Source organism: Diabrotica virgifera, chromosome 4 (genome assembly GCF_917563875.1).
Source record: "Diabrotica virgifera virgifera chromosome 4, PGI_DIABVI_V3a".
Taxonomy (NCBI): domain Eukaryota; kingdom Metazoa; phylum Arthropoda; class Insecta; order Coleoptera; family Chrysomelidae; genus Diabrotica; species Diabrotica virgifera.
The window spans coordinates 170,556,221-170,581,816 of NC_065446.1; the positions used below are offsets into that span (position 1 = coordinate 170,556,221).

Here is a 25,596-nt window from a genome sequence, read left to right on the forward strand (position 1 = left end):
TCAGTCTCATTTGTTTGCACATGAATGTATGGGTTTTTCGGATTAAATACCATATTATAAATTGAAGAACATAATAAATAATATCAGAAAAGCTTCATCAAACTTAAATAGAATTGTTGCTAATAAATCCTAATAGTTAAATGTTAATAAAAACTTTCAATTGGAAACCAAAAGGAAATAAGATTCCCATTTGTAAATGTTATGTTAAGAATAATAAGATCTAGCAAATATTAAGCAGTGATTGCCATTTAAATAGAATAAACAAGATTTTGATTATAATTGTAACCCATATGTGTGTATTATTTTACTCTTCTCTTTCCTATCCCGATTAGGAACCATTGGGAAATACTTAGAAGCCACGAGAGTAAGTAATTAATTTTATAATTCGCCCTGAGATTGAAAACATATTGATATGTGATCTGGTAAATTAATTAGATTATTATTAATGCATTGATTAAATTAAATGACAAATAAGAATATTATCTCATATCAATAATCAAGATCACATCAGTATACATGTCATTTTCACCCATGGCCTCGATGTTCTGGCCATTTTGCATATCCAAACCACCGGGCTGAACCTGTCATCTGACTATATTTAAGATACGGCACTTGTCTAGACCGAAGTGCATACTAATATCATTAGAGAAGATTTCTACAGTTTTTACAGCATCATAATTATTATTATGGTTAATATAGCGACCGTAAATCTTTAATTAACAATTTAATTGTTGCTAAATATTTCATTCAATTTCCATCGGCTTCTGGAAATATAATCTATACCAAAAGAGCTCTTATATCACCAAGCTACGACTATTAAGTCGTTGTACGATTATTAATAAATAATTACTTACCTAAAATTTTAGTTGAATGTTAAAGATTTTATTGGAAAAATCCGCAATATTCGAGGAAACTTTTCGTCGAAGTAAATCGGAAAAAACCTATGACTATGCAGAATTTAATTTCGGTGAATTTCTATTTGAGTGTTTTTGGTGTAAAGTTAAGATCTTTGGAGTTATAGAGCAAAAATTGAAAAAAAACACGATTTTCGTGCGCCATTTGGTTTATAAAAAAAGTAGCACACTATCTGCGGACTTTGTATACCTATATTATTAATATATAGGATCATAAGATTCGATTCCAGCAATTGCTGGTAAATAACTTTTCCTTGTTTTTTGCTAATTAGCCCAGAGCATAATATGTAAAAATGACACCTTCGAATTAAATGATTCCTTAACGCAGCTTTTGCCTACTTTCCGTATCCATCCCGCTTGTATATTTCGTGTACAACTTTTTAGGTAGGACCTAACATTAACCACTCCTGCTGGTAAATGCAAAAATATGTTTATTTAAAATCCAAAAATGCCAAATCCAAACGTTGTTTCATATCCGCGTAAACATAGCAGATAGCAAAATGTTCCTATTTAGGTACGGTGCATGTTTGTGCATATTGAGGTTTTAGATGTGACATGGAAATTTTTTAATTGATATTCCATAGGTCAGAGTGCTTGACTTTTATATAGTTCAACCGTTTGATCAATTTTCCAAATTGTTTTGTTTCATGCGGAATTACCACATTATTTTGTAAGTTTGAAATATCTTTGATAAGTAGTCGTTGACTTCAACAGAAGTGTAGAATGTTTCCTAAAATAAATAAGACATGGTTAAATTTTGAAATTATTTATCATTTAACCTATGTATTAGGTAATATTGTTTTCTTTCGGTATATTTCGATCTGCTTCATTTGAATATGATGTATTAATAAGTTTTTCTACGACCGTTTAATAATATGCTCATTATTCGCTATTTTTAAATGATAATAGCCCCCATTATTTTACCCGTGAGTAGTAGTTTATTACTCACGGGCTGAAGTTAGATTCAAGTGGCGCATGCCACTTTCAATATTAATCGTGTAAAAACTTCAAATAAAATTACTAAAACTTGTTTTTTCTACGAGCGTGCAAAAATGTCTACTTTCGCGCAAGCGTTTTAGTTTAGAAAGTTTTACTTTTCCGCACGCGTTTTCCTTTTCCGCACGCGTTTTTCTTTTCCGCACGCGTGTTAATTTAGATATGTTAATATGGCCTTAAAGTAATTATAATACATGCAATAAACTAATATTTAAATATTATTTACTAATTTATTTCAAATATATCATATTGCGTTCATGTTTTAATGAAATTAACGCGAGAATTTGATCAAATAAAATAATTTTGACATCATTTTCGAAAGTCAAATCAGTAGACAATAACAGTGGTTTTGAATCGTCGTCATGGAAACCAAGATCGTCCTCATGCTAACCAATTATACTGAAAGTTTGGTTTTGACAACCTTGCCAAAGAATTAATTTGTGTTTGTACTTTCATATTAATTAAATTATTTGATTAAGATTTGGTCATTTTTTAAAGACTCGTGGAAAAAATATTGTTCCTAACGCTTGCAGAAAGTCTCTTTCACACTCGACTGCTTGCTGAACTCCCGCTTCGCGTCGTTCGGCAAACTGCAGTCGCGCGCGGAAAAGTATGACTTTCTGCACTTATTAGGAAAATAACTATATTTAATACAAAAGGAATTTTACCTGTAACAATGTCAGTATATTTTTTACGTTTATATCTTTATACCTTAGTACAAAATGTGCACATAAGAAAAGTTACAGCCCTTTCAAATTACAAAATGATAATATAATTTTTCTAATATATTGAAAACTATTACAGTTTTTTTATTAAAAAAGACATGTGGAATTGTTATGGTAGGAGCATCTTAAAAAAGTATTACGATTTTGTTCCCCCGTACAGAAACCCGCCCCCCCCCCCCCCCAAATATTTGTGTATGTTCCAATTAATTTATTATAGTGGTACCGTTAGCTAATGTTTTTTAAAACTTTTTTGCCTGTTAGTACTTTTTCGATAAGCCAGTTTTTATCGACATATTTTGAACAATTGTAAAATCCAACACATAATTTTACATGGCTAAGTATGATTATGGAGACGTGGTAATAATATGAAAATAATTTACCTTTTTAAATTATATTTTGAAACATACTAAAAAAAGGCCGCATCTAGATAAAAACTGGCTTATCGAAAAAATACTAGGTAAGAGGCAAAAAAGTTTTAAAAACTTTGTGTTTAGCTAATAGTACCACGATAATAATTTACAATAACTATTTAATTGAAACATACATCAAATTGTTATATAGACATGTTAAAAATAAGCCGCATCTCGATAAAAACTGGCTTATTGAAAAAATACTAAGAAGTAAAAAAGTTTTAGAAAGATTGTGTTTAACTAAAGGTACCGCAATAATAATTTAATTGGAACGTGCACAAAAGTTTGCGGGGGTTTAAGGGAACAAAACCACCATACATTTTTTATGGGGGGTGCACTTCACTGTTATTATTTTTTTAAGATATCCGTGCCATAAGAATGCAACATGTCCATTTTCAATAAAAAAATTCTAATAGTTTTCGATAAGTATATTGGAAAAATCGATTTTCATTTTGTAAATTCAAAGAGCAGTAACTTTTTTTATGTGCACATTTGTACTAAGGTAAGTTAGGTTCAATCGAACTACTTTTAGTCCCAGAATATGTGATTTAATTTATGACCTGCCTTTTTGTAACACCCTGTATATTTCATATTGTATTCCTAACGGTTTTCTAAAGACAAGTGTTGGTGAATTAAATTAGTGTTCTTTAAAAAAAATTATTTTGATTTGTATTTTCACTTGTACGTAATATCTGTCTTGCACGTGAATAAAACTAGTTTTTTGTTCTAGATACGGAAGTCCCCATCACAACAGGTCTCAATCTGTAAAAACTCCTGGTCGATCCTCAGGAAGGCCAAACTACCTATGTCTTCCACAACAAAGATCGCGAGTAGCATCAATGCCAAATACAGGTGTTGAAGAGGAATATTATCGCCTTAGGCACTTCTCAATTACGGGGAAAGGAGTGGTTAATCGGGGAGACAGCCTAAAGAGTAGAAGATCTCGGTCAAATAACAGTGTAGCATCCAGTAATTCAAGGTAAACAATTGTAGTAATTAACAAAATCAAGTAGAAATTAAGTTTATATATTTCAAAACGCAACGGTATATCAATTTGTTAATGGATATTTTAAACTGACTTCTGCAACATAAAATCAGAATGGAGTTGTACATTTTTAAACTATTTAACTAAAGCTTTATATCTTATATTTTTTTTAATTCGATTTTTTTTTGAAAGAAAAAATAATTATAATAAGATTGAGCGGGGTGAATTCGGACCGGTTTTTGTTAAGTTTGATTTTAATATTTTTTTTGTAAATTATATTTTAAATATTTAGCATTTTCATGATATCAACGTAGAGTAATTTACATTGGAAATTACTACTTTTATAAAGAATTAGAAAAAACAGTAACTATTCCGAACTTATCCCATATATGGGGCAAATTCGTAAACAGCTATTTAAAACTCATTGAAATGTATCTGTATATGTTATGGGACAAAATCGGAATTCCTAATCCGTGATTCATAAAAATAGTGTGACCAACTAGTCCGAAAATTCCGGGACATGGCCCGAAATAGAAAGTCGTGTCCCGGCGTCCCGGACATGTCTTCCGGGCCATCCGAATTTTCAACGTTTTGGCAAAATTCTATTTTGAAATTTTGAATACGTTATTCTTCTAAGAATTCACATCTAATTGAATTGGTGGGACGAAAAAAGTCGACAATTCTAACGTGACAGACGGTGGTCTTCTGTAGTTCTACAAAAACTAAAACGGTTGACTTTTTTTCGTTTCTGTATTTTAATTTAATTTTAATTTTTATCGAAAGACGGAAAGCTAGACGTAGAAATTGCAAATAGGACAAAAAAAGCTACGAAAATATATTATGCGATTAATAATACGATACTGGGAAAAGGGAAATCGGCCAGGAATCAAAAATACATGTATATTAATAATACAATCACAGTACCAACTCTTCTATATGCAAGCGAGGTATAGGTTACAAATAAAAAACATGAAAGTGCCATAAATGCAGTAGAAATGAAGCAGCTGAGAAAAATAGCTAGAAAGATGAAGATGGACAGGGAAAGGAACGAAAATATCAGAAACTTGCTAAGACAGGAACCAATACAAAACAAAAATTGAAAAAAGAAAACTGAATTGATTATACTGACATATAACTAGATTGAACGAGAACAGACTAGTAAAGAAGGTGACAAATGCGAAAGGACAAGGGAAAAGAAGAAGGAAATCGGGACCAAGAGAGAAAAAACAGCGCAGCAGATGAAGGAAATGGCAGGAGACCGGAAGGCGTGGAAAAAATGGGTAAAAGATAGATAGGTAATAGCAGTTCGACGCATAAAGTAAAGTCTCGTAATATTCAACACAGTCAGCGGTAGGTACATTATTTTGCTCATACAGTACGTTTTTCTACACATTTGAAATTATTGGCGGTTACAACGTTGTTCGAGCATAGCACTCAGTTGTAATCAATTACTTTTAATGGGAAATAAGCCACAATTTTACCAAAAAAATGATTCTATTTAACGTTTCGACGCCCAAGTCGGGTGTCGTTTTCAAAATACAAAATAATACTAAATTAAACAAAAATGTTGTTGCTTAATAAAAAATTCTCCTAATAATTTATTTAATCTGACTCATTTATATCGGTAATGCAGACATGCATTATACATTTTAAAGTAGAAGAGTTTAAAATTATATAGAAGAGAGTAGAAGAGAAGAGTAGAAATATTGCCAATTTCATTTTTTTTTTTTGGTAAAATTGTGGCTTATTTCCCATTAAAAGTAATTGATTATAAAAATGTCACAAGAAAATAGCTTCAGAACAACATGACTAATTGTACATTTAGATATAAAGAATGGTTTTTTGCATGACATTTATGCGCCTGCCCTAATTTCTATCAATGCTTCTGTAAATGTTTCTGCTGATTACGCTCTTCGGTTCGTTTTTCTAACATAATGTCTAACGATTTTGGATTTAACAAAAGTTATAAATAAATAATATGATCAAGAAGCCATAAAAAGGTAAAAAACCTTTAAAATTGGCTGTAAAAGGCACAACTCCAGTCTTACCCCACCACATGCACCGAACTTGCCCCGTGCACTAATAGTTCCTGGGAAATACCAGAGTTGTACTTTTTACAGAAAATTTCAAATAATCGAAAGGATTTATTTATTTAACGTAAACTTTAAGCAATGTTTTTAATACGTACCACAAATAAATGCACAAGAAATTGCTGTAAAATACCGGCACTTTGTTCAACAGCTCTAGGTTAGATATGTACTGCACACGAACTCACATTTTATAAATGGCAAAACAATGTAAGAATTACTTCTGAGTGAAATACGTCTATGTCAATCAGTTCATACTAATCCAGTACAGATTTCTACTCCTTAACTTAAAGAATTAGATCGATTAAGAACTTGCCCCGTTTACGATCTTACCCCATTCTACTTTATTGTATTATTCAAACAAATGATTTCGTGTAACGTTTTCTTTTTCTGTCGAATTAAAATTTAGTAGGACTGTTGTGTGATCTGACGTTAATTCACAAACATTTTCGTTTCTATTTGATTCGTTGTAATTCTGTTTGAAATGAAAAGTTCAATATTATAATAGCCTTTAAAAAACAGATACGTAGTATTTTACAGAAAATTAATAATTAATTATAACACAAATAATTTTATTTTCTTGTTTCGTTTTAAGACTTTATGTTTAAGATCGGTTGCTCCCAACAGCTATTTAAGTTTCAATTATTGCAACTCTAAAATGTCCCCGTTTTCTTTACATTTAAATTTTAAATAAAGAAACGTTCTTTTATCACACTCTTTAGACCAACTCCTCCATTTGTTTAGATTACACGGAATCTTGATAAAATGGTATAACAATACTTCCCATATCTTTCAGCTGCCGAACTATCTTTCTAATGTTCTCCCGATGAATAATAATTTATTTGTACTTATAAATACATACCAAAAAACTCAATTTTTGCAAATAGTACAGTCACTGAAAATTTTCAGCTCCGATTTCGTTGAACCTTCATCGATTTTCATGAAAATTGGAGAGTAGTTAGAGGATACCTCAAGAAACAAAGGTGACATGATGCCAACTTGCGCTTTTACCCTGGAAGTTGCCATACCTTCTCCGGGTTGAAAATTATTTTATTAAAAATAATACCATAAGTCGATAGAAGGACAAATTTAAAGCAAAATTTTTTATATACAGTTATTAATATAGGTAAATCAATACTTTTTGAGTTACTAAAGATCAAAAATTTTATTTTTTCGTAAAAAATGCATGTTTTAAAGCTGTTTTTTACGTATAACTCGAAAACTATAACCTTTTAAAAAAGTTATTATCGTCAACATTGAAGATAATAAAAACTGAATACACTTCTCATTTAAACAACTAAACTAATGTTAACTGAAGGTGAGTTATGGGTTATAATGTATATTTATCTACTCTATGTCATATTATGTGTAAGTTTTTAGTTTGTGAAAACTGTCATTACAGATAGCAGTGCGTGAAGTCTTTAAAGTGTACGTGAGGTAACATTTTAAATGGGATTTACTTTTTCGCACACTTTCAATCGGTGTTTTGGCACACTTTCATGTAATCAAATATCCTTAATTTTCGCGTTGTCATGGTGATGACAATATGAGCAATGACTTACAACACAATTTTTGACAGTTTTGTGGTTTGAAAGTAGTTAGGATTTTTAAATGTCAAAGTTCTAAAATTTGTAGAATAGAAATGAATTCCACTGACGAAGAGTTACAGTTTTTTATTTGTTTATCGTAGATAAAATATTGTATGAAACTGTGCGTGAAGTACTTTTTGCGAACTTACGCGATATATAGCACTCGCTCCGTTGTCGCTCGTGCTGTAAAAATCAAAATTCACGAACTGTTTCATAAATAACTATTTTTCGACGAGTAATAAAAATCTAAGTATCCAAGCTTAAATAACATGAAAACGATGCATTTTATAAAATATGTCTACTAAGCACTTGTCAAAGCACTTCAGAATACCTATCAAATGAGCTCCAGAAGAAGTTAATAGCGTCAAAATTAAGCAAGTTATGATGAAAATACGTGAACCCTTTCGATTTTTGTAGGAAAAAGTGAAAAATAAAACATATGCCATTTCCACAAAAATTAGAACTTATAGTACTCCTTACAAGAATTTCTTTATATTAGCATATGTAATTATTTAGATAATTTTGACCGGTTTAGAATACATAATATTGAAAAAAAGATATATTTTAAGAAAATCAGAATTTTTAAAATTATCGTACTTTTCATTTTATTTTGATAATAACTGCAAAAATACTCAATATACGCAAAAAATGATATATAACCAAATGCTAGTTTTGTCTGGATCAAATATTTTACCTTTTTTACAATTTCTATAGGGTAAAAAATAGAGATAGAAACGTTTAAAGCTTAAATTTTGCTGGGAGAACCATGTGACCGGGGCCATTTAACCTTTTATTTTTAAAAAGGTAGGGGAACTAAAGGATAAAATTTAACTTAGTTTATTAGCCCTTGGAATTATTTTCAAATGGGTTTTGGCTGAAACTGATACCTTAAAAATTAATGGAGGTCTTAAACAATAACATTTTTTTTTTGGAAAACATTTTAAAAGATATATTTTTAAAAAATTTTGGAGCATAAGTTTTAATGCTATCGACTCGTTTGGGAGCTCATTTGATAAATATTTCTAAGTTCTTAGACAAATGTTTAATAATAATTATAGGTTATAACATGCATAATTTTCCCGTTATTTAAGCTTAAATATTTAGATTTGGGTACTCGCCGAAAAAAATAAACATTCAATTACCTATAATAGCTCACTTTTAGTTAACACTAAAAGGTTTTTCTAGTAAGCAGTTTATTTTATTTTTTATTAGCTTCAATTTTGGTTTGAATAACTTTTTTGTAAAACTTATAGCTTATGAGTTATTTGTGAAAATTCGGTTAAAAACATGCATTTCTCTAACGATAAATTAAAATTTTTGATGTTTGATATCTCCAAAAGTTTTAACTTATTTTAATAACTTTATATAACAAATTTTGCTTAGAATTTGTCTTTCTATCGGATTATGGTGTTATTATTAATAAAATAATTTTCATCCCCAAGAAGGGGTAGTAGCATTCACCCCCAGGGTAAAAACGCAAGTTGACACCATGTCACCTTTGTGCCTTGAGATATCCTCTAACCACTCACCAATTTTTACGCAAATCGATGGAGGTTTAACGAAATCGGAGGTAATAGCTCATATCCACCTTCAGTAACTGCACTAAAACTTATTTTAATCAGCTTTCATAGTCCAGAACTGCTACCAGTTTTCACCTGTTACTCCAAAATTACATTCACACCGTTCAAAAATTACCGGCACTAATTCACTTGTCTGGTATAGATATTCTTCTTTCAAACGTCAGCAACACTAACTGAATTATTCTCTTCAAAATCTCCAAATCTCAATCAAATCAAAAATTTCCTTCCACCAGTATTTTTAACAAATCATCTTTTAGCCCTTTAAATTCACACAAGGTACCTGGTGCTCCAGAAATAACTTTAAATTTCCCATTTTCGTTTTCTATAAAAAATCTAACTCTGAGCCTTATCTACATAATATACAGAAACAACAAATTTTTATAAAGTTTGATTATTGTTCCTTTTATCTGTGTTTTATTTTTAATTTTTCTACATTTTCGATCATAATAGTAGGGAGCATTGGATACTTAATTTGCAGTTTCCATTTTAGGTTTCCATTTTCAAAATCGTTTTTTACGATTATTGCGCCATCTATCCACAATTCCAAAAAATGTCACGAATAAAAGTTATTTATTTTGAAGTAAGGAATCCAAATCTGCAATAAAGTCTCCGTGGGGGGTAATGTTTAATGTCATTCAATGGATTTTTGAATAGTATTGAAGACGTATTTTTCAGTTTTGTCGGTCAGATGGCTTAGCGGGCTGAGGCGCTGGATCGAAAAATCTAGCAGATTTACGGTCGAGGTGTGATCCCGGCCGTTGAAAAATTAAAAATTCCAACGTCGTACGGAAATTATACGGAATCTACGAACGGCTTGGTATCGAATAAGCTGGTGTCTGATCGGCCTATGGCGGAGCGGTACGGCAGGGGATAAGGGCTTGCGACTTGGTGATACTACTCCATAGATCCCCACCGGAAGGGCGTTGACGCCCAATAACGGTGTTTATATATTTTTTGTTTTTCGATCTGATATTCATTTCGCGAAATATCGAGGGGGTTCCTATTTAAGATTTTAAAGTTACTCCCTAGGTCTTTTCGTTGGGGGTTGTGTTTGGTATCATTCTATAGATTTCTGAGAAATATTGAACACATATTTTTTACTTATTCGATCTGATGTTCATTTCACGAAATATTCGCTTTTTTGTAAAGCTTTGTGACTCACCCATTTCCTTAGCCCCGCTGAAATGGTCAGATTTTTTAAATATAGGTACACTGTTATTTATGACCATAACTTATTTTCTATTTACAAAGCTCAAGTATTTCCTCACACGCTCGAGTTTTACTAAATATAGATTTTTACGGCCGGCTACGGACTGCCCCCCCCCCAAACACGCCCCTGTGTTAAGAATCCTTATATTTAGGGTACATTTACGGGAAACAGGGTCTCTCTCCATATGATTTTCTGACGTGCTCGAGAAACGCGTAAAATACCCGCTTGGGCTCCATTACCATAACAATATAAATATACAGGATATTAGTTAAGTATTCAAATATTTAAGCTACCAAACAGGGTATGTATATGTTTTAAAACTGATGGCAACAAAATATTTAAAAAACAATTAGTTTCTCAACTTTAGAATTAAAAAACTACTAAGAAGAAAGCTTAAAGAATAAAAAAATACCGTAATATGGTGCAAATGAAAGGAATAAATTCATTATTTGGTAAGTCGGCGACTTTAAGGAAAAATGCCGAAACAGCTCGATTTTTATTGTTTAATCGTGATTTTTTTATATGTATATTATACTAGTGACGTCATCCATCTGGGCGTGAGGACGTAATCCACATTTTTTAATTAGAATAAAATTGGTCGTGTGCTACTTTATTCGAAAGGTAATTCAATTATACTCTGGGCTAATTAGCAAAATACAAGGAAAAGTTATTTACCAGCAATTTTATTGCTGGAATCGAATCCTATGATTGTATATATTAATAATATAGGTATGCAAAGTCCGCAGATAGTGTGCTACTTTTTTTATAAACGAAATGACGACCGAAAATTGTGTTTTTTTCAATTTTTGCTCTATAACTCCAAAGATTTTAACTTTACACCAAAAACACTCAAATAAAAATTCACCGCAATTAAATTCTGCATAGAGACGTGTTTTTCCCGATTCACTTCGATGAAAACTTTCCCCGGAAAAAGCGGGTTTTTCCAATAAAATCTTTAATTTTCAACTAAAATTTTAGATAAGTGATTGCTAATCAATAATTAAATAACTTGGTAATTTAAAAGCCCTTTTCGTATAGATTATAATTCCAGAAGCCGATGGAAATTGAATGAACAGTTTAGCAACAATTGAATTGTAAATTAAAAATTTACGGTCGCTATAATAACGACAATAATTATGATGCATACGAATAACTATAATTTTTTCATAAAAAGGCACTATATCTATCTAATGTAGTTTACAGAATTGAAATTGGACTATTTAAACGGCCTCAGGAATATTTTAAAGTTATAAACAATTTTTAGGCTTATAAACAAATATAATATCTCGGGAAATATTAAACTAAATTAAATTGTGAAAACGGTGTTCGAAAAACAGCGAGAGGACGCTTCTTTTAAAAGAAAAAGCGTTTAATTGTGATGAGTGGTTCCTGAGATACAACCGTTCAAAGTTGACCGGAATTTACGGCAAAGATATAAAAAATAGGATCATAATTTTTAAACCATCACCTTTTTATTTTTGTCCTCTTTCTCCACACCAAGTTTTGTATCTTTAAAGCACTCATAACATATATTATTATAATAAAACCTATTGATAATACGTGTGAAAATTGCCAAAAATAGCAAAATTCCAATCAAAAATTAGGTTGGAGAAAATGTAACCCTCAAAGTTCAAAATCGGTATACGTTAAAAAAATGCATTTTCTCGGCTTTCCATGGAGCAGTTTCCTTCATTCTTTTTTTGTTCCCTAATAACTCGAGTAGAGCCATCGAACTAAATCATTTATAAATGTCAAACTGGCTTTTGTTTTGTTATAATAGATTTATTTATTTATAAGAACAGAAAACTACATATTTTTTCCAGTTGTAAGTTTTTTTTTAGATAAACTTACTACAAGTGTACCTTTTAAAGTTAAAAACATAAATATTCTGTATTCTGAAAGCTGTATAATTATTTAAACAATTTTTATTTAAACAAATTAAAATTTTGTGTTATAATAAATAAATTAATTTATTATAACAAAACAAAAGCAAGTTTGACATTTAATAATGCGTTAGTTCGATGACTCTACTCGAGTTACTTGGGAACAAAAAAAGAATGAAGGAAATTGCTCCATGGAAAGCCGAGAAAATGCATTTTTTTAACGTGTACTGATTTTGAACTTTGAGGGATACATTTTCTCCAACCTAATTTTTGATTGGAATTTTGCTATTTTTGGCAATTTTCACACGTATTATCAATAGTTTTTATTATAATAATATATGTTATGAGTATTTTAAAGATATGAAAATTGGTATGGAGAAAGAGGACAAAATAAAAAAGGTGATGGTTTAAAAATTATGATCCTATTTTTTATATCTTTGCCGTAAATTCCGGTCAACTTTGACCGGTTGTATCTCAGGAACCACTAGTCATAATTAAACGTTTTTTTCTTTTAAAAGAAGCGACCTGCCGCTGTTTCTCGAATGCCGTTTTCACAATTTAATTTAGTTTAATATTTCCCGAGATATTCTATTTGTTTATAAGCCTAAAAATTGTTTATAATTTTAAAATATTCCTGAGGCCGCTTAAATAGTCCAATTTCAATTCTGTAAAGTACATTAGATAGGTATAGTGTCTTTTTATGAAAAAATTATAGTTATTCTTATGCATCATAATTATTGTCGTTATTATAGCGACCGTAAATTTTTAATTAACAATTCAATTGTTGCTAAACTGTTCATTCAATTCCCATCGGCTTCTGGAATTATAATCTATACGAAAAGAGCTTTTACACTACCAAGTTATTTAATTATTGATTAACAATTACTTATCTAAAATTTTAGTTGAAAATTAAAGATTTTGTTGGAGAAACCCACTTTTTTCGGGGAAAGTTTTCATCGAAGTGAATCGGGAAAAACACGTCTCTATGCAGAATTTAATTGCGGTGAATTTTTATTTGGGTGCTTTTGGTGTAAAGTTAAAATCTTTGGAGTTATAGAGCAAAAATTGAAAAAAACACGATTTTCGGTCGCCATTTTGTTTATAAAAAAAGTAGCACACTATCTGCGGACTTTGCATACCTATATTATTAATATATACAATCATAAGATTCGACTCCAGCAATAAAATTGCTGGTAAATAACTTTTCCCAAAAATGACCTATTCTCCGATAATCAGCCCAGACTATTAAGTATTCTGTTATATACGTTAACATAATTAATTATACAACACAGGGTGTCGAAAAAAAATTGTTCTAAATTAAATTAATTGAAACGTAATAGTAACAGATGACGTTACAGCGCCACTGCGACGGACAATTTTAAATGCGACCTTATGGCAAGTGATACCTAGTTTGAGAGATATTGAAAATACCTATTCAGTCATACTAATTTCATTTGAGTTTAATCTCATTTTGATAAATAAATTAAATAAAATGCTAAAATTGTAGTTTCGTATTTAATTAATAAAAATATTGTAGTTTCTTATTTAATTAATAAATATTCAAACGTCCTCTCCTGGTTAGTTTTCAAAAAAGTTGACGTTTTTCAATTCTATAATTGTTTTTGCGCAAACGTAAACTTTTTTGACAAATAACCAGAGGCAGATATTTGAATATGGGAGAAATAGCCATCTGAAAAGGGGGTTGGGCGTAGGGTTAACAACCCTATCCTAGAAAACACACAGGTTACGAAAGTTCAAGGAAAGAAAACCGGACTGATCAAACGACGACGACTGCGCGAGAAAAAAGTACACGATTTAAGAATTGCGACATGGAACATCCGATCCCTATACAGACCGGGAGCCCTCCAAAATCTGCTCGGTGAACTGAATAGATATAACATAGATTTAACAGCTCTGCAGGAAATGAGATGGACCGGGATTGGCACCATCGACAAAAGACACCACATTATATTCTATAGCTGCGACTCTAAAGACCACGCAGTATGTACTGGCTTTATTGTAAATAAAAAGGTTAATCACCTCGTAAGAGACTTTCGTGCTATGAACCCTAGAATGTGTATCCTGAGACTAAGGGGAATTTTTTTTAATTATAGCATTTTAAATGTGCATGCCCCTACAGAGGAAAAAGAAGACGATGTCAAAGAAAAATTCTATGAAGACCTAGAAGCTGCATACCATTCATGCCCAAAGAATGACATCAAAATTATTTACGGTGATCTCAACGCAAAAATAGGAAAAGAACCACAATATCTACCAACGATAGGTAATCACAGCCTCCATGAAGTATCCAATGACAATGGCATCAGACTAATAAATCTAGCAACTTCCCTTGACATGGTCATTGCCAGCACATGCTTCCAGCGAAAAAAAAATTCATAAGGGAACGTGGAGATCTCCAGATGGAATTACAGTAAACATGATCGATCATGTTATCATTGATTCTAGACATCACTCAGACGTAATAAACGTATGCAGCAGACGAGGGGCAAATGCAGACTCAGATCACTACCTAGTGGAAAGTAGAATAAGAGCCAGAATCTCAAACATTAAAAAAGAAAATGGATCCAAAATTGAAAAATATGAAAAAAAACTTAGCAGACAACAGCAAAAGGACCAAATATAAAGAATATATAAAAGGAAGGCTAGAAAACAGACAAAAGCACGAGGATATAAACAGAGAATGGGAAGCGTATAAAAACATCATACAAGACGCTGCCAAAGAGACCTTGGGTCTACAAAAAAAGGTCAAACCAACTGAAGGGATGTGGTTCGATGAAGAGTGTCGTAACATAACAGAAAGAAAAAATGATGCATATCAACGACTACAACAACGACATAGAACAAGACAGGCAGAGGAGGAATATAGAATTCTAAGGAGGGAAGAGAAGAAAATACACCGCAGAAAGAAAAGAGAACATATAGAAAAAGAACTCCAAGAAATTGAAGAATTAACCCTGCTGTCCTGTTCGGGTCTATTTGACCCAAAAAATAATTTATTTATTATTTTACAAATTATTACGCGGCGTAACGATTTATTGTTTCGTGACTTTATTACCTAATATGAGGTCTTTCAATTGCATTTGAGATAAACAATCATCTTCCTGATTTTTTTGATAAAAATGAAATTGTTACCTTGGGTACGTTCGGGTCAATATGACCCGCGTATTTAAACCGTTAAAAATTAGCTGTGTATGTGTGTTTAGATGGCAGTATTCTATATTGGCAGTACCTGTGTGTTTGTCAGCCGGATACGTCTGTAAATAAAAACAGGTTTCTGCAAGCTAGAACTTGTAACATAAACTGTAGTATGGCTGAACGATGTTGCAAACCAAATTATAAATATGACCAACGGATATATGGACGGACCAACATGGTCTTTGGAACCAACTGGAAAGACAAGACTAAAGTTGGTTTTCAAGCATACATTGGTCTTTTATTTTTAGCTCCAGTTTATAAGTTCCATGGTTAATCAAATAAAAGTTTGTGGAATGAAGAAACGGGTCGTAGTATATTTCAATCAACAGTGTAGCTTGACATATTTACAAAGAGTTTGCAAGTAATACGTTTTGATAACAAAACTACTAGACATGATAGGAGACGTTTTGATAAACTTGCTGTAATACGTGAAATTTATGAAACATAGGCAGAAAATGTACCAAAAATTTTTAACCCTGATGAAAATGTTACCGTAAGTAAGCAACTAGTTGCCTTTAGATGCCTCTCCCTTCAAATGGTACATTTCAAGCAAGCTAGCGAAATATGGCACAAACGTTTAAGTTTTATGTAATTATGAACAGTAAAACTTCTTATGCTCTAAAATTGCAGATCTATACAGGAATGCGTGTGATGTGTCACTTGAGTAGTAATTTGGAAGGACACAATATTACGTGTAATAACTTTTTTACATCGTTAAATTTAGGACAATTTCTTCTCAAACAAAGTATATACAATGCCGGGAATTATAGGTAAAATAAACCGGAGCTTTCAGCAAAAATCGCGAATAAAGAAGTTCATAGTACGTCTTTTTTGCTTCACGCAAGACTGTTGTTGACAATATTCGTAAAAATAATAAAAATGCTGTTCTTATGAGTACTTTGCGTCATGAATCGATAATGCAACATTCATCACTTTCATCAAATGAAAACGCCCCAAATGATTTTAGATTACAATTCTAATAAGGGAGCAATGGATACTCTAGATTAGCTTGTTGGCACGTATACATATGAGAAGAGATAAATCGCTGGCCAATGATTGTTTTTTATAATCTGCTGAACATTTCTGCCCACAAGGCGTTCGTGTTATGGGCATCAATAAATATCCAATGGAGTACTAATAAACTGGCAAAATGGCTAATTTTCTTGAGGAATTGGAAAAAACTAATGAAACCAGTCATTATTTCCAGAAAAAATATACCAATAACTAAAGGCTCTCACGGACTGGTAAAATGGACACGAGCAGAAACAAGTAGACAAAATGGAAATGCTAGTGAACCATCTATGGACAATCTAACTCCGCCTGCTAAACAAGCACGGTGTAAACTTGCCCTAAAAATGATAAAGACTAATTATTCTGTTGTATTATTTATCATAAATATATTTGTAAAATAAATTCTTTTTATTACTGTCCCAGTTGTAAATTGAATTAAATTTTTTAGATATTTATTATTAGGCCTTTTTGAAAGAAAAAATACCTTTTATTTTTGTTAATAATGTTTAATTTATATTAGCAACATATTTTTTTGTTTAATTAACCATAATTTCTTGTTAATAAAGTTTTATTTATCACCATTAGCTTATTTTATTTCGATTAAGGAACGTAAACCATAGTTGGGTCATATTGACCCGAACAGTACATTTGTGTAGTTGACTCGAACGGGACAGCAGGGTTAAATAAACCAACAGAAACCAGAAAATTCTACCAAAAACTTAACAAAAGCAAAAAAGAATTTAAACCAAGAACAATGATGTGTAGAGACCAAGAAGGAGATATAGTAACTCAACAGAGTGAAATACTGCAAAGATAGACTGAATTTTTCAAAGAGAAGTTTGAACAAAACGGAGATCCACTGTACGATGAAATTATACTGGATCAAACGGATACCAGAGAAACAATCCCCCCTCAGAAGCTGAAATGCAAGAAGCAGTTACCAGACTGAAAAACAGCAAGTCACCTGGATTGGACAACATTAGCGCAGAATTAATAAAAGAAGGCGGAGACTCCCTATTGAATGCGATACACGAACTTATAGTGAACATATGGAATAATAAACAGCTGCCACAAGACTGGAATACCGGAGTAATCATTCTACTACATAAAAAGGGAGATCAGCTTCAATGTAACAACTACCGGGCAATAACACTACTGACTGTGACATATAAAATACTGTCAAATATTGTGTCTGAGCGATTGAGACCATATGCGGAACAAATTGTTGGGGGATATCAATGTGGTTTCTGCAGGCAGAAGTCCACAATAGATCAGATTATCGTTTTGAGACAAATCTTGGAAAAGACTAGTGAATTTAATATAGAAACACATCATCTCTTCATTGACTTTGAGAGTGCCTATGATAGTATCCATCGAGAATTTCTGATCAACGCCCTGAAAGAGTTTAATATTCCAACTCATCTCATTGAAATAGTAAAAGAAACACTTAAAGTACAAAGCAGGGTTCGAATTCAAAACGCACTAACAGATACAATCTATGTTAGAACGGGCCTACGACAGGGAGATGCCCTATCCTCTATTCTATTCAACATCACATTAGAGAAAATAATTAGAGAGTCAAAAGTCAACACCAGAGGAACAATAATAACAAAAAGTGTACAAATATTGGCATTTGCAGATGATGTTGATATAATAGCTAGAAGCAAAAGAGAAATGATAGAAGCATTTAATGCTATAGAAAGAGCGGCACAAAACAGTGGCCTAAATATTAATGAAATAAAAACCAAATACATGAATTCCAGCAAGTCGACAGGCCAAAGAAACCTACACAATTTGACAATAGGAGACTATAACATCGAAAGCGTAAAAATTTTTACATACCTAGGTTCACTAGTTACCGCAGATAAAAATGTCAGCGAAGAAGTTAAGAGAAGAATACATATTGCTAATAAAACATATAATGGACACATTAAACATCTAAGATCTAACAACATCACGAGAAAAACCAAATGCAAAATATACAAAACCCTGATAAAACCGGTCCTTATATATGGATCAGAGACATGGACACTGACGAAAAGCGATGAGAACTTATTAGGTACGTTTGAACGAAAAATCCTTAGACACATATATAAGGGGGTGAAAGAAAATGACGTATGGCACAGAAGATATAATTTTGAACTATACGCAGCATACAACGAACCCGACGTCATAACATCCATAAAGATCGGACGTCTGCGCTGGATGGGCCATGTTGAACGAATGTTGGAGACCGAAACACCAAAACATATAATGAAGCAAACACCAGTAAGTAGGGAGAAGGTCAAAGGGAAGACCCAAACTTAGATACATGGAACAAGTGGAACAAGATCTGAAAACACTTGAGATTACCCACTGGAAGAACAAAGCAAGGAACAGAACAGAATGGTGGAAAATCCTAGAACAAGCCAGGACCCAAAAAGGGTTGTCGAGCTACTGATGATGATGATATTTGAATATTTATTAATTATGTGCAAGGTATTTTCAATACCTTTCAAACGAGGTATCACTAGGCATAAAGTGCCATTTAAAATTATCGGTCACAGTGGCGCTGTAACGTCATCTGTCACTATTACGTCATCTGTTATGGCTAGTTAAGAAGTCTATTTCCGTTTGTTTCCTCCTTCCAAATTTCACTGTTATAAGTACCTATAACCGTTTGTAAGATACGAGGGGGGACCGGACTTTTGACTAGCACTGTATACAAAGTTCTCTCAAACATTATTTCTCTATTCACTTCAGTATTATGCTTGTGTTCCAGTACCTCACCTTTACGAGTTCAAGGTCTTCCTCGACTTTATAGGATTTACCTCTTTTTTTAAGGCCGATTAGTTTTCTGGTCATAACTAGTTTAGGTATTCTGTTCACTGCCATTATTTCTACATCCTCACGTTTATTTTTTGTTTTAACTCTATTAGAATTATATCTCTTATTAAATAACCATGACTAGCTAGTGCGGTTCGGTGTTTTTCCAATATTAATTATTGTGGTATTTCGTTACCGGATGAATTTCCAGAAAATCCCCCAGTTTGCTTTAATCTTAGTGGGCATTTTATCCTAGTGCATAACATGTACTAAAGTTTATGACTACATTAACGTTTTACTTGAAAATTGCATATCAATTTTCAATATTACACCAAGAGGTAACATATTCAGTACAACTTTGTTTTAACCCTTCTGCGAATAATGCTATCACAGTTTCCTACTTTACAGTCTAATGGGATATTCTGATAGTGTAAGCTAATTGATAAAATGTAGTTAAGTTATTAGAACAGGTTCAAATTCTGCCTAGAAGGCACAGTATATCAGTATATTCAGAAGCTTAAGTAAACAGTTTACACTTTGTAGTAAACAGAATTAGGAAAGGAAATTTGATTCAAAAATCTTCCTTTGGTCTGTATAATAGAAATTAGAGTTATTTTAAAATATTTTTGGTGTGGTTTGATGGTGACAAATTCATGATTACAGAAAGAGGTGACTATTAAAAAACATCTTAAAACATGTCAATTTTAATTTTTGAATTGACATCAACTGCTATATTTATATGTGTTGGACATTAGAATGGAATAGAAATAAGCTTTATTGTCACTGAAAATTATAAAATTTTATGGACAAAGCTTAACGTAGCTTAAAAAAAGTAACAATAACAAATACAATTTTCTGAAATTAGATAAATCGTCAATATAAAAAATGCAAGTTAATAAAATAAACCAAAACGCAAAATAGTCAGGGATCCCAGGCCTATTTTCACCATTTACTACTAAGAAGCTGATTTTTCGTGAGTAGCTTCATTTTGACAAGACGCCCTACTTTAGATAACAGGGATAGTCCAGTCGGGTTAGATGAACCGGCCTAACCTTGCATGCCGAGCTGCCCCAAATTTTATTTTTCTAATCTTTAGGGAGGGTAATAGTAGTGTAAATTTAAAATCTCAACTGAATTTCGCTGTTGCGTTATCCGCAATTTTGATTTTAAACGAGAACTGTTTTTAAAAATACAAAAATAGACGGTTTTAGTTTTGATTTAAATCTGTCTCCTGCCATCCCCGATAGCGCTATTTCTAGGTCTATCTGTTATCAAGGAGGCTATTCAAGAAGACAAACTTACATCAAAACTACCGTAGTTCTCGGTATACAATAAAACTCTTTATACCGGAGTAAGGTTAGAACGCCCTCTAACGGAGAATAAGTGAAATAAATGTCGACTCGGTTCTAGTTTTCTGTTGACCCAGGTATGAAAATATCAAAAGCCACCGCTAGGAAAATATTCCAAAAATGCGGTTCAGAGAACCTATATGAAACGGGTCTTCGTACTCTCATACAGAGTATGGCATTAGTAAAAATACAAAAATAGACGGTTCCGTTTTGATTTAAATCTGTCTCCTGCCATCTTCCGATAGCGCTATTTCTAGGTCTACCTGTTATCAAGGAGGCTATGCAAGAAGACAAATTTACATCAAAACTTCCGTAGTTCTCGGTATACAATAAAACTATTTATACCGGAGTAAGGTTAGAACACCCTCTAACGGGAAATGAGTGAAATAAATTTCGACTCCATTCTAGTTTTCTGTTGACCCAGATATGAAAATAGTCTAAGAGCTAGTGAACCCTCCGACTAACGGTCGTCCTGTAAGGCTAGAAATTTTTCTAGTGATAATTCATAGCACATCAAGGCTAAAAACCATGACCTGGCAGGCCTCAGCGGTGCACGTATATCTACCAGGTGAATGGAAAAGTGCAAATTTAGGGGGTAAAATAAACTTTCTCCTGTAAGGTTTAAATTTAAGTATGTGTTTGAGTAAGTTATTTAGAAGAAATGTGTACAATGACAGGCGATTCTGAAGAGCATAAGACCTTGCCAGGCGAGGGGAAAGATTAGGGGTTTTTCCTAAAATTATTCTTTTTGCATCGAACAAATTTTTTTTAGGTTTCTTGAATAATTCCAAACAGAAAAGGTCTTTAGTGATTTTTCTCTTAAGTTAATAGTTTTTGTTATATAAGCGATTGAAAATTTTGAAAATTGCGAAATCGGCCATTTTTAACCCTAAATCGGACATTTATCTAAAAATTTCGAAGTTGCCAAGGTAGGTAGATATTCTTTAAACATTGATTGATGAAATCCCAAAGAGTTTTTTTTTAATACAATATCGGAAACGCCTTTGTTTTTTAATTGCTAATCAAGCGGGCGCGACACTGTGGTATAAGTGAGGACGTTTGAGTTGGCATAAATTCATTATCTCGAGAATGGGCAAATTTCAAGAGAAATCCTCAAACAGGTCGATTTTTATTTTTAAATTAAGACTTTTGGCATATATGTAATACTAGTGACGTCATCCATCTGAGCGTGATGACGTAATCTATGATTTTTTTTAAATGAGAGTAGGGGTTGTGTGATAGCTCATTTGAAAGGTTATTTAATTCTCTATTCAATAATATACACATTAACATAATTATTTATACAGAGTGTACAAAAAATTTTTTTTTATTAAATTAACTTTGATTAAATTTGACAAATAGAAGAAAAAATTTTTTTGTGCACCCTGTATAAATAATTATGTTAATGTTTATATTACTGAATAAAGAATTAAATAACCTTTCAAATGAGCTATCACACAACCCCTACTCTTATTTAAAAAAATCATCGATTACGTCATCACGCCCAGATGGATGACGTCACTAGTATTATATATATGCCAAAAAGTCCTAATTCAAAAATAAAAATCGACCTATCTAAGGATTTCTCTTGAAATTTACCCATTCTCGAGATAATGAATTTATGCAAACTCAAACGTCCTCACTTATACTACAGTGACGCACCCGCTTGATTAGCAATTAAAAAAACAAAGGGGTTTTCGATATTTTATTGCAAATAACTCTTCGGGATTTCATCAATCAATGTTTAAAGAATATCTACGTACCTTGGCAACATTAAAATTTTTAGAAAAATGTCCGATTTAGGGTTAAAAATGGCCGATTTCGCAATTTTCAAAATTTTCAATCGCTTATATAACAAAAACTATTAACTTAAGATAAAAATCACTAAAGACGTTTTCTGTTTGTAATGTATCAAGAAATCTAAAAAAAAATTAATCGATGCAAAAAGAATAATTTTAGGAAACACCCCTAATCTTTTCTCTCGCCTGGCAAGGTCTTATGCTCTTCAGAATCGCCTGTCATTGTACACATTTCTTCTAAATGACTTACTCAAACACATACTTAAATTTAAACCTTACAGGAGAAAGTTTATTTTACCCCCTAAATTTGCACTTTTTGATTCACCTGGTAGATACACGTGCACCGCTGAGGCCTGTCAGGTCATGGTTTTTAGTCTTGGTGTGCTATGAATTATCACTAGAAAAATTTCTAGCCTTACAGGACGACCGTTAGTCGTAGGGTTCACTAGCTCTTAGACTAAAATATTAAAAGGCACCGCTAGGAAAATATTCCAAAAATGCGGTTCAGAGAACCTATATGAAACGGGTCTTTGTACTCTCATACAGCGTATGGCATTATGGTAGGGGAGCCTAAGCGGAGATTTTTGCAGTCACTCGAGCGCGTAAGATTAGCATATGGTGAGAGACCTGGTACCCTGCAGATGTACCTCTACTATATATTGGCTCTTAATACAGGGGAGTACGTTAAAGTGGGCCCGAAAAAAAAATCTACCCTTAAAAAAGCTCGAAATTGTCAGATTAAGATAAGGTAGATTAAGTACATGCAAAAGAGTGTATATTTCAAAAATCTGACGATTTGAGCCGGGCGTAAGGAAATGGGTGAGTCCCAAAGTTTCACAAGAAAAAAGCGAATATTTCGCGAAATGAATGACAGATCGAAAAACTAAAAAATATATGCTCAATATTTTTTAAAAATCTATCGAATGATACCAAAAACGACTTCTCACGGAGAGGGGTGGGGGTAAATATAATATTTTTAATACGAATCCCGCGATATTTCGCAAAATGAACATCAGATCGAAAAACTGTAAAATACACTTATTCAATATTTTTGAAAAATCTATCGAAAGACACCAAATATGACCCCCTATGGATGTGGGGTGGGGGGTTACTTTAAAATCTTAAATAGGAACCCCCATTTTTTATTGCAGATTTGGATTCCTTACGTAAAAATAAGTAACTTTTATTAGAAACATTTTTTCAAATTATGGATAGATGTCGCTATAATCGGAAAAAACGATTGTTGGAAATGGAAAATTAAATTAAAAAATGGCAAGCGCCCACTAAAATGGTAAACTTTACTTAACTTTTTTTGGTTTTAGGACCTACTCTTTACAACCCAATAGGTCCCCAGAGCGCTCGAGTGACTGCACATTTAGCATACTTTGCTCCCCTACCATTAGTAAAAATACAAAAATAGACGGTTTCGTTTTGATTTAAATCTGTCTCCTGCCATCCCCCGATAGCGCTATTTCTAGGTCTACCTTTTATCAAGGAGGCTATGCCAGAAGACAAATTTACATCAAAACTTCCGTAGTTCTCGGTATACAACAAAACTATTTATACCGGAGTAAGGTTAAAACGCCCTCTAATGGGGAATAAGTGAAATAACTGTTTTTGCTCAATATCTCCGCCATTTTCAACTTCTCGAAAAAATGTATGAGATCTAAAAATGTTGAAAATATGATTTTCTATAAATTCTATAATTACAATTTTTTTCGTGCGGTCGATATTTTCAGAGTCATGGGTCAAAATATGACAGTTAGAGCATAATTATTGAATTATTTCGTTTATTATTAATTTAACGACAAAAATGTACCTATACAAAAAAGGCTCGGCACGCAAGGCTATCCCGACTGAGCTAGGACGAAAAATAGGTATATGTTGTCTCACATTGTCCTACAAATTGTGTGGTACGTTGTCCTGGTTTTACTTTCAAAAGTTGTTAATACCACAAGACCATTTTTTTTTAGTAACAGTAGGACAAAGGGCTGACTTGATAGGCTAATGTATTTTTCATAAAAAAAAACAATATCCTAGAAAGAACAGGTATCTGTCGCTACTCCGACAATAATAAAAAATAAAAGAAATAATTCAATAATTATGCTCTAATTGTCATTATTTTCCCCCATAACGCTAAAAATATCGACGGAACGAAAAAAATTGTAATGAAAGAAATTTTAAAAATGAATAACCATTTTCAATTATGGCTTGCAAATTGTAGAAGCCTCGGAGGTGTAACCAGAGAAGGTTCCCATTGTTTTCATTCTGGTGGGATATGTTATATGCCATTAGAGTGAAAACTTAGTCTAAACAAATTTTAGTTCAAGTAGAAAATCACATTTTCAACAGTTTTAGTTTTCATACATTTTGTCGAGAAGTTGAAAATGACGGAGATATTGAGCAAAAACGGTTCGAGTTTAAAATCAAAATGACGACTAACGCAACGGCGTAATTCAGTCGAGATTTTAAATTTACACTACTATTGACCGTCCCTAAGGGCAAAACCAGACGGACCACGCTGCAGTAGATCCACAAAAGAAATTTCCGATGATTTACCGTGGGTTCTTATGTAGAGTGGACATTACACCCCAGACGAGCGACTGTGGCCGGCGTACCGACGTTATTTTGATCATAAGTCGCTAAATTTTATGCTAGAAACTTTTTTCTTTTTTTTTAAACCGCTAATTGCATACTTGAAAAGAGATTCTGTAAGTTTTCCTCGAGAAATGCATTTCCGTCAATGTTTTCCCGTCATTAGGCTTGAATATTTCAAATTACGCAAAATTATAAAAAAAGAATATTGTTTGTGTTTCTAAAAGATATAAGTTTACTGTTAGACAATTAAGGATCTGTTTTTAGGTGGATGTGAGAGGTGGCATTCAGATTTTTGCGGATAAAGTTAGGTGATAACTTCGTTAATAATAATTGATTTATGCTCCTTCTCAAATATGCCCGGAACATTAATAAAAAAAATAAAATATTTAAAAATTTCGTTTTTTTTTTCTATTTTTTTGCTTATAAATTTAAAACGATT

The 25,596-nt window shown here is 32.4% G+C and overlaps 1 protein-coding gene across 1 annotated transcript in view; it reads left to right on the forward strand.

Moving 5' to 3' along the window:
• The window catches only part of LOC126883227 (GTP-binding protein Rit2), a 673,969-nt gene that overhangs the window by 145,914 nt on the left and 502,459 nt on the right, over positions 1-25,596 (forward strand). Inside the window, exon 2 of the mRNA XM_050648506.1 lies at positions 3,776-4,024. Within this exon, the coding sequence (XP_050504463.1) occupies positions 3,776-4,024 (249 nt within the window). The remainder of the gene's footprint in view (positions 1-3,775; positions 4,025-25,596) is intronic.